We start from the raw sequence: 16,160 nt of genomic DNA on the forward strand, positions 1-16,160 counted from the left end.
GATCAGATTCCTCGAGCCTGAATAACCCACGTATACACAGCTCGCAGTTCCTACCTGATAGAGAGGGAGCGATGATCAGGATGACACAGAGCGTGTGAAAGACAAGGTAAAAGATAGAAAACACACAGAGATCAAAAGAGATGTTTGTGTTCAAAAATTCAGGTTTAAACTGTATTTGTCTCCCTGGGACACAGCATTGTGAAAACGTGCAATTAATGCACAGGAGGCCAACACATGCATTTTGAAAACTTTGCGACCATCACAAAAATGACCACTGTCATCGACAAAACCCGTAACTAAAAGGAGGCCATATAGTGTACAGCAACAGTACAGTACTTCTTGGAACTATGTGTAACACTGTATTGGTTTTTATCTGTTTAACATAATCATACTCGCACTCACCTCAACACCATCTTTCTGCCTAAAAATACTGCAGTGGTTCACACTTGAGCCGAATGATAATTAGTTTCTCAAAATCTTGAAATGTTAGAAGTTAAATTTGAGTCTGTCCAGGATCTGGTCTATTACTGTTCAAAAGAGCTTTAACATTGATAATGATTCCAAAACTTTAAAACTGCATTTTTTGCATCTATAGATGATTAGTTGTTATAAACTTATAATTATCGCATAGATTATGTAGCTAACACTGTACCTGTGGTGTTGTGCATGCAGCCGTCACAGACGCCACCTCCTCCTCGATAATGCTCATCTGGTCGGTCGTCGGCTCGGACGTCATAATGACAGGAGAGGGCGTGGCCATGGCAGTGGCAAGGCCGGCAGTTCATAGGCTGGAGCTGGTCACCTGACCTGAATGGCTTGTCATTGTAGAGGGGGGCACAGCCCTGACACTGCATGACAGAGTTACATATTGTATTTATATGCGGACGTATATTTTTCAATTATACTATATTATTATTAGAAATAACCCAATTTATGCAAGTTAATAATAATGAATAACTGGATACACGTAAAGGAATCCAAACACAATATATTCATTGAAATGAATTTCAGACTTTGTGGTAAAAACAACAAAAAAAAACCTGACGAGAGATCACGAATAAACACAATCATGTGTATTGCTGTGTATTGCAATGGCAGGAAGAAAAAAAAAGTCATAAACTGTGCATTTACTGAGAACAACTGTATATACGTGTGTGCATAGAGAAATGGTCCCATGACAGTTGAAAAGCTTTGCTTTTGTGGAACAAAGACTGACACAGAAACAGTGAGAAGCAGAGAAACAGGATGACAGAGGGGGGAAATATGAAGAGAGGAAAATCAGTGGTCCATGTAAATTTAAATCTAAAGAGAAAAAAAGAATAATACACAAATCTGAATAGAAAACACAGAGGTATTCTGTACTACATAATAAAGAGCCAGTACATCTATCCACACTCACTCACACACACACACACACACACACACACACGATCACTAATGAGGAGTGACTTGTGACAGAGCTCTCACACGGGCCTACTTTCATGTCCAAATAAACATACAAAGGTGTGTGCGTGTGTGTGTGTGTGTGTGTGTGTGTGTGTGAGTGAGTGAGTGAGTGAGTGAGTGTTGGGGGTGGGTGATATAAAAAATGTATTTTTCTGTAGCAGAGAGCTGCAGAGGCAGGAACCAGCAAGTAAAAGGCCTTTGATTTTGTTCAGCAGTCAGTACAAATTATGGCGGACAAGGGGGGCATCAAATGGTGGGATTAAAAATGTATTAAAAAACACAGGAGTTCCTCCCATGTGTGACACATGCAGACCTGCACTGGGCCTATTATGTATGACACAGAGGAAGGAGGGGGAGCAGGGGGAAGGGAAGGGGAGGAGAGAACATTGATGGAAATGGGAGAAGATGCTCCTATTTGTGTATGAGAGAGAAGCGGAGGTAGGGAAAATGCAGGAATGTGAACAGAAATGAGAGAAAATAAATGTAAATTCAAAACAACAGAGACAGAAAGAGAATGAGACAGAGACGATCCACAAGTGTATGAGCAAGATGTGTGGCAGACAAAAGCAGAAGACAAAGAGTGAGGGAAAGGATCGTGCATTAAAATCTATGTTGGTATGTGAAGAAGACAAAAGGCCCCATTTGTAGCTTCAACATGACATCACGCACACACACACACACACACACACACACAGACACACACACACACGCACACACACACACACACACACACACACAGAACATGTTATTCCACAGGAGTGCAGGGCTGCTCCTGTTTGTCGTGTCTGTTGCCTGCTCATCCGTCTGTCAAGCTGTTTGGCCTCCACTCTCGCTGTCGTCGTACCCACGGTAACTACCCGCCTCGCTGTTTGTACATGCTTCTTTTACCCGTCTGCCCATCTGTCTTTCTGTTTGCTTACCGGTCTATGTGCAGCTCTGTGCCTCAAAATGTTGCACTTATCAAAAGGTACTTTTTCTCTCTGCAACAGACAGCTCTCACTACAACTACAAGCCCTTCGTCTTCATCTGCCCGGGTATGAGCTGAAGAGCGAGCTGTGGTGAGTTTTCCAATCCCAACTCCCTCTCACTTTTCATTCCTCTTCCGTCTCCTCTACCTCAGTGTCTCCTCCATCTTCCCATCCTTCCTTCCTTTCTCCTTGTCTCCCCTCTTTCACCCTGTACATCTCTCCCGGTTTCCCACCACTCCCCTTCCTCACTTGGTTCCCCCTGTCTCTACTATCCCCCGACTGCTCATTCCCATAGCCACAATGAGTATGTGAGCAGGAAATATTACCATACCAAATGAAAGAGAGGGAATTATTTTCTTTCTTCTCCTTTCTTTTCATTCAACACTGCATTACCTTCCCTCTCTCCCAGCCTGCTAATTAGTCGAGGGACTGGCGTTCAGGAGTTAAAAGAGGAGTGCACACGTTCATTCTCTTCTTCATACAAAAGGTTTCGATGGTGCTCCATCATCCGCACACAGTAGCAGCCGCGGAAAGGGACAGCAGATACTTAAGATTGAGTTGACATGGTTTCAATTCTATTGCTTTTATTTTTCTACACATTGTCAGTTCACTGTATACCTTATGTATACCTTGTGAGAACATTGGAAACGTGTGTTCAGCTGATGCCGAGGCACTCCAGTCAACAGCCTGACTCTTAATTGGACATTTGTTAAAATTTTTCTACGATTACAAATCTACAATTTTGTGACAGAACTAAATGTTTACTCTAAGTAAAAAAGAAGATATTCACTCATAAAGGATGTTATTATTCTGCCAATGAAATCAGAATATAGTGCAAATCATATTGCTAGTAATATGGCTGCTTACTGTGTTTTCTTATACCCTTTCCAAGTCTGGTTTAATGCATAAAAAAGATGACAGGACAGCTGTGTGTGTGTGTGTGTGTGTGTGTGTGCGTGTGTGTGTGTGTGTGTGTGTGTTGTGGACTGTGAACCAGAGGAAAGGATAACATCTTGTTTTTCACTCTGAATGTTTCGACAAAATCTGCTGAGTGAGGAGACTACTCTAATGGATATGTGGACATTCAGATGGTATGTCACAGGCATCTGTCTGTGTGTGTGTGTGTGTGTGTGTGTGTGTGTGTGTGTGTGTGTGTGAGTAGGTGTGTGTGTGCGAGTGTGTGTTAATCTGCTGGGGAAACGGAAACGTATCTTATCCTAAATGCCATGACCAATTTCACGCTCTCACTGCAAAGGTCGTGCCACTGGTGTGTGTGTGTGCACGTGAGGATGTTTGTGTGTGCAGGCCTGTGTCGTGTGTATCAGGAGTTAACCCGGTTAACCCCAGCGTAGGTGAAAATCTGCTGCTGAGGCAGACTTCAGCAGAAGAGATCCTGGGCAATGCTACTTAACGTCACTAGCCATCAATATCTATCACACACACAAACACACACAGATGCAAACAGAAACGGAAACACACACACATAGTGTACATTTTCAGGATGGATGTAAACAATATATCAAACATAAAAAACTCTCAAATTAAATACCTCTGAATAAACCTGACACTCAGTTCAATCTAATGAAACACACTAATTGAAGAATTCACAACATAATGTGATAACACATAAACATGTACACGCACACGCACACACACACACACACACACACACACACACATTTTGTTCACTGATTTTTTTGGGGGGGGAGGGGGTTGTTTTTGCTTTTTTTTTTACGAAGAAGACCTATTTTTACTCTGTAACACTAATATTGGACAACATCGAATCCCCCAGAATGCTAATCTTAACCATCCAATGACAAAGACATTATACAACATGTATGATTGTGTATGATTTGATGTAAAATACAATATAGCTTTCAGACATGACTGAATCCATCAGATGTGGAGAAACGTACAGAGACAAAGTGACAGAATAAGAGATCAAGTCTGACACAGAGTGCACATAAGAAAGAATCAAAAGACAGAGTGAGAAAGTGGGTGCGTGCGTGTGTGTGTGTGAGAGAGAGAGAGAGAAAGAAAGAGAGAGAGAGAGAGAGAGAGAGAGAGAGAGAGAGAAAGAGCAAGAGAATTTAAGTGTGTGTCTTCCAAAGCCCCGTTGATCATCTTGACACATGTCTGAGCATTTCTGTCACTTTAATGTCACTGTGGAAATTCTGCAGATTAGTACAACATCCGTCATGGTGCTACGCCGATCCAAGTCAACAGAACGCATGCAATATTAAACGCTAATATTCCTCACAGTCTTTTATGCTCCAATATTATGGAGACAGAAGAAAGGTCCTGAATATTCACTCACAGAGATGACATGGACAGGTTTGGAAGAAAAGTGCACACGGGCACGCACACAGAACACAGAACACACATGGGAAAAAAAATCACATTTTCCTCTCCTGTTGACCTAACCTTAACCACCACAACTAGATGCCTGACCCCAACACCTACCCTCACCTAAAGTTGTGAAGACTGACCAAAACATCTTCACAAGATCAAAATGTCCTTAAAACGATGGTGTTGAACAAATTGTCCCTCACAACTATAGAAAGACAGTACACACACACACACACACACACACACACACACACACACACACACACACACACACACACACACAGACACACACAGACACTGCACACATCTCTCACAAATAAATTACTGTATGTAGTCCGAAAGAACGAAACGGATCAGAGGGAAACAAAGAGGGTTAGAAAAACGGATGAAATACAGGGATGAAACACGTCGAACAGAGTCAAACAGGAATTAAATAAATACTTAGACAGCGAGGCAATAAAGAGTGCGTGGGTGTGCGTGTGTGTGTGTGTGTGGGGGGGGGGGTAGAGAAAACGGCTGAGTGAAATGAAGCGAAAGACAAACAGAGAGAGAAAAAGGGCTGATTAGAGATGCATGCTAAGGGAATGTCATTGTTCTAGTCGATTTGAGACATTATTTAAACTGAGACCCAGGAGAAGGGAAGTGTGTATGAGAGAGAGAGAGAGAGAGAGAGTAATCAACAAAGAGATGAGGATGGAGGTGGGAAAGGGACCTGGAGACAGGAGAGAGAAAACTGGAATGTAACATAGAGAAATATAAATGCTGGTATTAAAGAAAAAAGAGGCAGAATTCAGGCATTAGTCCGAATGCTTCCAATGATGTTGCAATGTCCAGTTTATTTTGTGTGTGTGAACAATATTTTGTTTCCGCGATAACGTTGTGAGGACCTTTTGAGGGTATTTTGGGTTGGTTTTATGGTCCAGGTTCAATATGTGGGAGTCAATATTAATAAATTCAATATTAAGTCAATATTAATAAATTGCCCACAAATATGTCAATCTGTGGGAAACACTGAGAAGTGTAAAAATACACTTGGTTCACTATGAAATTGGTGCTTAAAATGCGGCCCGGGACGCATTTGCGTTCACACTGTTTAAATAACGTGGCCACGTTCGTCCCAGACCACCTTCGAATGTGATATGAGGGACTGGATCTCAAATCCCACTTGGGTGCTTTCACACCTGTCCACTTGTGATCAAATAACATGTATTGCAATATGACGTCTGAACAGGGCCTGTGTGTTTGTGTTTGTGTGTGTGTTTGTGTGTGTCTATGTGTGTGTGTGTGTGTGTGTGTGTGTGTGTGTGTGTCTGTGTGTGTGTTTGTGTGTGTGTGTGTGTGTGTGTGTGTGTGTCTGTGTGTGTGTGTGTTTGTGTGTGTGTGTCTGTGTGTCTGTGTGTGTGTGTGTCTGTGACTTTTTGTTCCATAAGTTATTTTTGGATGGGTTTATATAGGTCAAAACAAATTAAATGCAGTGTGATTGTAGGAGAGTGAGTAGTTTTTGAAAGTGTAAAAAACACACACAAACACACACACACACTAATGCACATACAGGATGGTGTATGAATGAAACATAAGAAGTGAATAATGCAGGCTGTGCAGTGCTTCAGCGAGGTGAAGCAGTCGTACTGAACTTCTCCCTGCTGATCGACTGGAGGCTTTTGTTGGGATGATGCGGACTATTACCTGGCAAGTTGTATTAGCGCCGTTACATGCGAAGCAGTGTTTTCCCCGGGATGTTGGGTTTGGATCAAACTAGTTTGAAAATCAAAGCTTTAGCTAACTGCTATTCTGCAGCACACCAGTGTGTGAAATAGTTGCTGTGATTTTAACTGTGACCTGACTTCAAACAAATGTAAAAAATGTCCATGACATCGCATACTGATACGTTGCTACAAATTACACAACACTTAAAAGAGTCCTGCACCGGCAGGCTTGATGTCAGTCAAAGTAGAAATGATGCAAAATAATGAACTTTCACAACATTCAGTGCATTGTCTTATTTTGCAGCTTGGCAGCACTGACATCTGGACACTAAAGTCAGGATTGAAGCAGAACCTGGTGCTGTTGGTATAACACATGCATCCCAAAGCATGGTAGTCAGGTGCTCAGCAGATAAGGAATTAAACACTTGTCTACTAGAAAGAAGGAGGATCAACTTTGCACGGGGGAGGAGTCCTAATGAATGTGTTTGTGTGTAACTGTATTTGTAATTGATTGCAGAAGTCCTCTCTATGTTGTTAAAAGAAAAAAAGGCTTGATTATGGCCATGAAAGGTTTTTCCTCCGGGGGAATTCGTCTGTGTGTGGGATTATGTGCTTGAACGTGATATGAGCCGATACTGGATCCAATACTGATATTGATAATTGGAAAGAGAGAAAACAAACTGATGTAAATAAATAGGTGGTGAAGAGAGGTGAAGACACATATCGGTAGATGTTCGGGTGCGTGTTCCTCACATTGTTTCCCTCCGTGTGGCTCTCAGGCAGGCACAGGCAGCGGTAAGGCGTGACGCTGGTATCACAGTGGTCTGCATGGCCGTGACACTCACATCTGGATGACAGAGAGAAAGACAAACACATCACCAAACGGTGTTATACAAATCTACTAAAGACAATATGTCATTTTGTGTAACAAAGGGACCCCCCCCCACAGCCACCGCCCCCAAGTCCAAAATCTATGGAACAGCAGTAATGCCATTTGGAAGTTGCCATTCAACATTTATGAATGCCATCCTGACAATTATCAGAGCAACATAACAGGTAGCAGTCTCTCTCTCTCTCTCTCTCTCTCTCTCTCTCTGACAGTCTCTTAATTATTCATTCAGATATTCAGTTACTTTCTCCCTTTCATCCTTCCCTCTCTGTATCCTTTCACCTCCTGCTCTCTTTATGCCTCTTTCTGTCACACGATGGCTAATTCAATCAAATCTGAACCATATAAACACTGAAGATTTTCTATATTTCTAATCAAATTTTTTTTTATGCAGCACTTCTGTGGTGGTATGTGGTTCATACAAGTCTAAGCTTCACCGACTTTGAGACGTAGCAGTGATTTGATCCGCTGAAGTAAAACTGAAACGAGCCACAAACAAGTTGCAACATTGTAACTCAATCCGCTCATACACAAATCATTTTGAAAATTATTAATCTGGTAAAATCTTGTAAAACTGAAAATAATAACTATCTTTTTATATTGCAATTCAGATGTATAGAAACTGAAATAAAAGGGCAACACCTACAGAAACTTAAGGTCAAGTTTAGTTAACAATAAATAAGTGCTTTGAAAGAAAATTAGGAGTCAGTGTATATCTGTCAAAACATAACGATTACTATCATTTTACAGATGAAAAAAGACAGAAAAGAATTGAAAAGATAAGATTGAAAAAACAAACAATTAATGCTTTCGGGTCAACTGAGGTTATAGCAGGGATCTGTTGCCCTGGTCTGTCAAAAAAAATCTAATAAATAATAAGTGCACAGTCCTCAATTGTATGTAACAATGTTAAATGCAACAGCCTTCTAAACTACATATGCCAAACTAATAATGAAATATTTCTATTTGCATCATTCCGATTTGGCTCATTGTGCAATATATTAACATTGCAAAATTAGCTGACCAATGATATATTGTGGAGGACTTTGTTTAACCACATAGACCCATAACATAGACCCATACTCTCATACACGAGTGAGATACAGAGATAATGAAAGACACACATGCTAGAGTTATGACTGTTTTTCTCATGCAACTATGCCTATTTACATGCTTTATAAAGAACTAAGAGAAAGAGCAATAGAAGTATAATGAAAGAGACGGGGGGGGGGGGAGAATACACAGATGAGATTTCAGCAGCTCTAAATCTCTGTTTCTCCCACTTCACTGTAACAAGCTACTAATTAAAACAGCTTAGAGGGAGGTGGAGGGAGAGACGGAGCTAGAGATGATTGCCTCCTGCATAATCCTATAATTACCACAGTCATAAGAAACAGTCACTCTGTCAGTTTAATGAAGAGATGTGTTCACAATTACTTAAAAAGCTCTGCTGAGGCTCACCAGTCTGTGTCATAATATTTTTTCTCCATGTCAAACTGTAATCGCACACTTATAACAATCCAGCACTGAACTGCTTCTTTCAACCAATTACGACACTTAAATAAAAGTCTGTTATCTATCTGACAAAAAACTGTTAATATGCTAAACATGTTGGTTCCCATTTCTCAAGTTGTGAAATTGTAGACACTTACAGGAAATAGATAAAGACATTTATCAATTATGCCAGATACCATACCAATTACATATCTAGATGAAATCATATATCATGACAACAACTCAAACACCAACAACAGCCACCAGATACGGATGAAATCCTGAAAGTAGATCTAGTCTGTATAAATAAACTCCTCACCTGCCACTGATGGTGATCTCGTTGATGGCATAGTATCTGTGTCGCCGGCTCACACCAGCCTCTCCAGTGTGGTATTGTCCCCTCAGACGTACCCTGACCTGCGTGGCATGTACCATTCTCTGCAGGGCAGGAGTGTTGTAGAAGTCATTGTAGCCTGGTCTCCGGTTTGGCTGCGGGGTCAACAGGCTGAATGTGATGTTACCCCCCAAGAAGGGCACATCGCTAGAAATGAAAAAGAAACATTCACAAATTAATTGGATTTCAAATATAAAATGGAAACAAAAATGTTTGTTTGGTCTTTTTTTTACTTTCAAAGATGTTCACCATAGCTCAACTAAACGCAGATGTTGTGGAACAGTAACATGTCAAGTCTGGAGGACACAGGTGCACAGCAGGCAACGTGGATTTTACGTCTTGAACATGGCGGAAGGACCGACGGGCTGTGACAATACGAGAGCTGCTTTTGCTCAAGCCATCACTAGCAACAACATTAAGGCCCGACTTTCAGACGTTTGAGGTCGACGTCTGCACTTTAATTTATAATTTTTATGAATAATACATATATGAATTATATACCAGTACATTTTAACAATACAATGATAATACTGATAACCGTGATAATTCTGATCACTATAATCTTGCTATGAAACTTTCACACCGTTTCATCTCTAGTTGCCAACAAATGATACACGCGTAGGTGTCCAAATAGGTCAATTTTGGCCTTATTGTACAGCGTGTTTAGTTTTTCTGCTTGAGTTTCGAGTATTAACATATTGATAGTGAATGTAATTAAAATGTTTTCAAAACACACCTGACAGTATCTACGGACACACAATAACACATGTACAGGTATGCTCTCATTCAGGCCCTCTATATCTCGAAAGGATGCAAACTGATGACTAACAACGCTCCTGGAGCAGAACTGTAATTGACTGGTACGAAAACATCTGCATGACCGAGGTGTTCTTAGATTTATCGTGGCAGACACTCCCGCAGGCTGAGAGGAAGCGATGCCTCCTGATGGGGTGTATTAATCTTGCAAGATTAAGGACATTTTGATATAATTATCAACCACTACTCTCAAAGAGAGTGTCACGATGTTGCCAATGTCAGGTTCGATTGCTCTCATGCCAATTTGATAGTGGTATCTCTGCCAGGAAAGGTTGTGTGTGATGTCGCCTGTCAGTCAAGTGAAAAATAAGCAGTGACTACATAATCTGTGATCCATTCATACAGTAACCATTCTATCAAGTGCCAACCGACGCCTTGATACCAGCAGCTATGCCAGGATTTAGTGTGTGTATGTTAGAGTATGTTCCAAATCCATCTCTCTATCTAGTGCCAATCGCCTGTTACCGGTCATGTGCCAAAGCAACGCTGGAGGTGGTTAGCTTCATAAATCTCTGTGTCACTGTGAGAGTGCCATCATGTGTGTGTGTGTGTGTGTGTGTGTGTGTGTTTATGTTTGATCCTCCTTAATTTCTTTTGACTTGTGTTGAATGCGTTTGTACGTGCACAAACCCACACAGACGTGAGCATAGATGAGCTTTCAGATGCATTTGTTTGTGTTCATGAACTTGTTCATTCAGTCTTGCCAGTAAATATCTGTGTGATCTCTTTTTGCGCTGAAGGGATAATGACCGGTAAAAAGCATACAATAAGAACATGTGATCCTGCTCTGGGAATAATGCCCCAAACAGACAAAAAAATGACTTTTCCCACATACAGATGAGGCCGTTTCAAATGGGAAAACCAATCCGTGTCCAGAGACACCTTTATCTTTATCTGACCGATGACAGTTATAGACAAACACCTACAATTTCACAACCCTTCTTCCTATCCTCAAAGTGTATAAAATATGTGTTGCCCTCTCAGGATTAACAATAATACCTACAGTAAGTATACTGTGTTATTGTCCCGTTGATGTACAGTCAAAAATGTAGGCTTTCCATGAACTTACTTTAAAAGTCAGAGGGTTTTCTGGTGAGTCTATTGAAAATGGTTAAAACCACAAACTTTATCTGAAAGCGTATTCCATAAAAAATATATGTATCATATTTTCTCTCTTTGACACATGTATGATGATTTTGTACAAAACATATTGTGAAGTGATCAATGCAGAACAAATAGATATTATACCTTCTTTTTATAGACAATATTAACATATTCAATGGCACTGACTATTTTCCAATTCCATAGATTCACAGATCAAAGCTACCTGGGCAACTGCAGACAGTTGACCGAGTCTGGTGTCAGTAAAGGCCCGTTGTTCTTCATGTCAAACACACTGCAGTTCCTGGCCATGTACTGCCAGTCTAACCAAGGCCGCTCTGTGGTGGCGCCACTCTCAGGTTCTGCGAGGTCAATCCTCCGCCTTTGGATCAGAACTGATTCAGGCAGGAGGGCGCCGAACTGAACTATGACATAGAATATCTGTGGAGGAGAGAGGTACAAGTTGCATCTGTAAAATGTTATACAATTCAACATGCCAGGCATGTAATGAATCAAACCATGGTGAAGCTGCCCCCTCCAGATCTTTTAATGGTGTGGACATAACATTGAAACATATGGGTCCTTAACTTTGTGTTGATCCAAACTGCATTTTCATCGAAAGGTCTTGCGCAGCCTTAGTCTTGTTCAAATGGTGTCATTTTACTCATAAATCATCACTTGTCTTTCTGTATTGACAACAGACTGTCTAACTTTTGTCAGACAGATAAATACACAAGAACAGTTCAAAACAAGTTCTTTCCAGATACACCATGTGCCTGCCTGTCTGTGTGGATGTGCGTGTCATGTGTTATCTCCCCCACCACAGTGTGGGCTGGGACAGTAGGTTACACAGCAGGAAGCGCATTAAGCCACCACCACTATTCAACCCCCACCCCCCCCCCCCCCCCCCCACACACACACACACACACACACACACACACACACACACACACACACACACACAACCCGAACTCCAGAAAGTGTTTTTTATTTTTTATCAGGGGACTTGAGTTGAGCGACCACGTCAGGGCAACTCCCAAAATCCTGCCCACACTCACATACACACCTCAGAGAGGAGACGGATGAGTGTTTTGACAACCCGAGTGTCGACAACGCCCAAATCCAGCAATCTCTCTCTCTCTCTCTCTCTCTCTCTTCTCTCGCTCTCCCGCTATGCCCCCCGTCTGCCTGTTACTGCAGTGCTTAGAAAGAAGATGAAACTACTGTCCACTGCAAACACGGTTACAAGCAGATAAATACAGTACAGTGTGTGTACTAAAGTTAAGGCTGAATTCAATCAGATTTGACTTGACTTGAATGAGATATTAGATGACTCACCTGGTATTGTCCATTAGACAAATCTACTGTAATTGTGACTCCTTCATCCAGCTCCTGTGTGGTCATGATCTTAGAAATCCATGCGGTGCCCATGTCCTGATCATTGATATAACTGAGCGGATGGGCGTTAAGGTTCAGTCTCAAGACCCTGTCATTGGTGGTGTCCTCAACAGCGTTGGGGATGCAGTATCTGTGAACAGTGGCAGTTGTTAGCTACACAACAGTAACAGTTGTATTAAATAAAACTGGTTTTAAACATCGAAATTAGTCTCTAATTTACAGGAACACTCAAAACGTCCATAATCCATAATTTGTTTACCAAATTTCCCCATTGTGGGACGAATAAAGGAATATTATATCTTAATCACCAGGTATGATGAAGCTTTAAAAGGGCATTAAGTGACCAGAATGCAGACTCGTACATATAAATACAATAAATACAAACACAAAAGTACGAATTTTAGATTTTTACCAAACAAATTCCGTATTGTCGGCATGAGAAGTTGTGATACTGTACCTCTCGACTAAAGGGTGAACTCGGGGGTGACTGGGGGGACAGCGGCACTCTGACTGGACATGGAGCTCAGGCAGGACTCCTGAGTACAACTCCACAATTTCCCTTTTCAAAGAAAAGAAAAAACAGCAGCATAATTTGTTTATTAAACTATGATAAAACACTGGAGAATAAATGTAATCGTATGTCCAGTTTTTAAGAAAATGTATGTTTTGCATAAAAAAAACATAAAAATCATTAGAAACACCAAAAATAAAGAAGGTAAATTATAGTAGGGACTATTAGGGACTATTAATACAATCTAAAATGTGGAGTGAAAGTAGGGCTGAATGAAAATGACAGTAACAAATAAGCCTTTGTAACACCTTCAACGTCGAGATAAAATCTCAAAGCACCTGTCGAGGAGCTTTTGACTGAACATTTAGTGCAAAGTGTCAAAACCAAATCTTTATGGGACTAACTTGTAAGCTCCGAGACCGTGCTGTGTGCTCCACACCACTTCCAAACAAAACACTAATTGCCTTTGTATCGAATTGGCTGGAAAATCCTCCAGGAAGCAGTATGGATCTTAAGATGCAATGATTACTCTTCTCTCCTCTAACCATCTCTACTTTTCTCACTCCATATCGTTCCTCTATCCTTGTAGCTTTAATCTATACAATATCTGTCTATTTCTCCTCATTTTTGATCAATTTTTCCCCTTTCATCAATCTTTCCAGGAGTATGAAATCCCCTCCTTCGCCTGGGTAAATCACGGTTCCCCTTCCAAATAACCTTGTCATTCACAACATTAATTTCCTTCTGTCCTTTTGCGATTCCTCCCTCTTCCTCGGCAGATAGCCGCTCATTACCTGTTACTCTGCCTCACTCTATCCCACTCACCTGTTGGTCAGAGTGGCAGGATAAAATCTAAAGTCCCGCATCCGCCCGATGAACTGATTAGACCCTGGAGAGATGAAAAGAGGGAGAGGGGGGAAAAACATCAAGACGGTGTTAATGGGCGCGCAGTGAAGGAAGTGAGTGAGAGGATTTCACAGCATTTAGTAGATTATCTTATCAGTTTCTTAACACCAGCTAAGTGAGGCTGCTCACAGCTGCTTAAAAGGACCAAGTTCATGAAACAAAGCCGACCAGGATCTGCAACAGTCGACACTTGGTTCACCTAGAAAGCGACGAGACTCATAAGGGCAAAAGCATTAACTTGGTTTGAGGCCAGGGCCAAGACAGGCCTGTCTGAGGACAACTAGGTATTACCCATTGGCTTTACCCATTTTCTCTCTTTGGGAAAACTGTTTTTCTTTAATGATTTATGTCAAAAAGCACTGTCTATTCAGGACCAATTGAAATAATAATTTTCTAAACTGTGGAAAAGATGAGGATGATGAGCTGCAGAGCATCCAGAACCCAGGAAGATCAAGATTAAGGTCAAAAATAATCATACGTCTATTGGATGTAATAGTTTATTCTCTCTTTTCTTTTCAGCTAAAAACAAATGGATGAGTTTGCCTAACAACAGGTTCAACTTCGGAACAATTGGAGGTAAATGTGAAGATGTCGGAAAACAGATGCAACATATCAAGTATGCCTCGGTGCCAGAAGCTGTTTAAACACTGCATACACTGGAATACCTTAACCATATGAGCACAGTGTCCAGACAGTCCAAATACTGGACAGCACACAGGGAAACATCATCAAACACATAAATCAACACAGGCAAGCCCCCAACACATCTCCTCAGACGACCATGCAAACAGTACATGACAATGTTGGATCGGCACCCACACAAGAGACCCACGCGCGGACAATGATGCTGGTCCAAAGAGAGCCAGAGCCTTTTTGGTGTCCAACAAACTTCTGTCTAGTTCGACAACAACTCTTAGAAAACGGATAACGTCTCGAAGCGTCGACAGAACCCCTGCCATGTCTAGCTTTGACTGCGAAAGTGTGTGCATGTGTGTCTGAGGCTTTCCTGTGTGTATTCCAAAAAAAAAAAACATCCTCACTTTAGAGAAAGAGTGTGTGCGAGTGCCGTGCATCTATGTGTGTATTTGCATTTGAGAAAGGCTTTGCTACGTTTGGGCCAACTTGAGTGTGTGTGTGTTTGTGTGTGTTGGGGGGGTTTCCGAGTGTGTAAAACAGAGCGCGAGCGAGGGAGTGTTATGGGATCTAAGTGTGTTAGAACAGTGTGTGGTTGTGCAGCCTCAGGCTTTGGCTCAGGATTTCTTTAGCGTGTGGAAATGGGATTATGCCTTCCTCTGAAAAGCACTCTCTCTATTGTTACCGGGATGATGCAAGGTATAAGCCTTAATTCTCTCTTCTCTCTGTAGGTCTCTGTCTTTTCTCTGTGTTTCAGATTCTGTCAACCATCTCTCTCAGATTCCTCTTCTTTTTTTCAAATGTATTCAGGGTTTTTTATCTAATGACACTTATTGCAGTTAACGAGGGGTTGTGTATGAATTTTTGTCTATAGTGGCATAGCTAATGGATGGATGGATGCCTGAAATGTAGAGCCTAAACACACACTGATCAAGAACAGAAATGTTCTGAAATGTTCAGCTGAAACATCAAGCAAGCGACTCCTCCATCCGATAATAAACTATAGAAAGTCCGAGCCGTACTTTGCCTAAGAATTCACCACAATGTCCAGCAGTTTGCACTTTCACTGTGCTCGTCGCCCTGACAGAAATGCAGCGCTCTGCAGGCGGGCCAAACTTGGCGTAACACTGAGGAAGGGAGAGAGAAGGTGGTGGAACGGTTCCCTCTGCCATTGATGTCGGGTCTGTGCACCGTAGAACTTTTCATGATAAAAAAACAACAATCAATAGTTCCTCTTCATTTTGAATTACTGGCATGTTTTAAGGTTGAGGAGGAGTACACGGATCGGTTTACCTCATCTACACGTGCCTTACTTTTCCCCCATTCACATTATGAGAAGACCAATATTATAAACACACACACACAAACCTATATGCTAGGCTCACTGTTGCAACCAATGAAATTGTTAAATTGCACTCCTTGATCACTAATGATCAGTTATTAGCAGCTGATTCAGGACAATTCTGTGCCTCCGTTGATACAACCGATCATGTTTCCCTGATCGATCACTTTTCCAAAATTGTATCTGGCATAAGCTCTTCTCTTGTCA

The 16,160-nt window shown here is 41.5% G+C and overlaps 1 protein-coding gene across 1 annotated transcript in view; it reads right to left on the bottom strand.

Moving 5' to 3' along the window:
• Positions 1 to 16,160, bottom strand: part of ush2a (Usher syndrome 2A (autosomal recessive, mild)) — a 176,120-nt gene that overhangs the window by 140,782 nt on the left and 19,178 nt on the right. Inside the window, exons 8-15 of the mRNA XM_035627624.2 lie at positions 13,898 to 13,961; positions 13,019 to 13,120; positions 12,502 to 12,691; positions 11,390 to 11,604; positions 9,172 to 9,393; positions 7,223 to 7,316; positions 653 to 848; positions 1 to 54 (exon numbers count right to left, since the gene is read on the bottom strand). The exon at positions 1 to 54 is cut by the window's left edge and continues 77 nt beyond it. Of these exons, the coding sequence (XP_035483517.2) occupies positions 1 to 54; positions 653 to 848; positions 7,223 to 7,316; positions 9,172 to 9,393; positions 11,390 to 11,604; positions 12,502 to 12,691; positions 13,019 to 13,120; positions 13,898 to 13,961 (1,137 nt within the window). The remainder of the gene's footprint in view (positions 55 to 652; positions 849 to 7,222; positions 7,317 to 9,171; positions 9,394 to 11,389; positions 11,605 to 12,501; positions 12,692 to 13,018; positions 13,121 to 13,897; positions 13,962 to 16,160) is intronic.

Source organism: Scophthalmus maximus, chromosome 4, assembly GCF_022379125.1.
Source record: "Scophthalmus maximus strain ysfricsl-2021 chromosome 4, ASM2237912v1, whole genome shotgun sequence".
NCBI lineage: Eukaryota > Metazoa > Chordata > Actinopteri > Pleuronectiformes > Scophthalmidae > Scophthalmus > Scophthalmus maximus.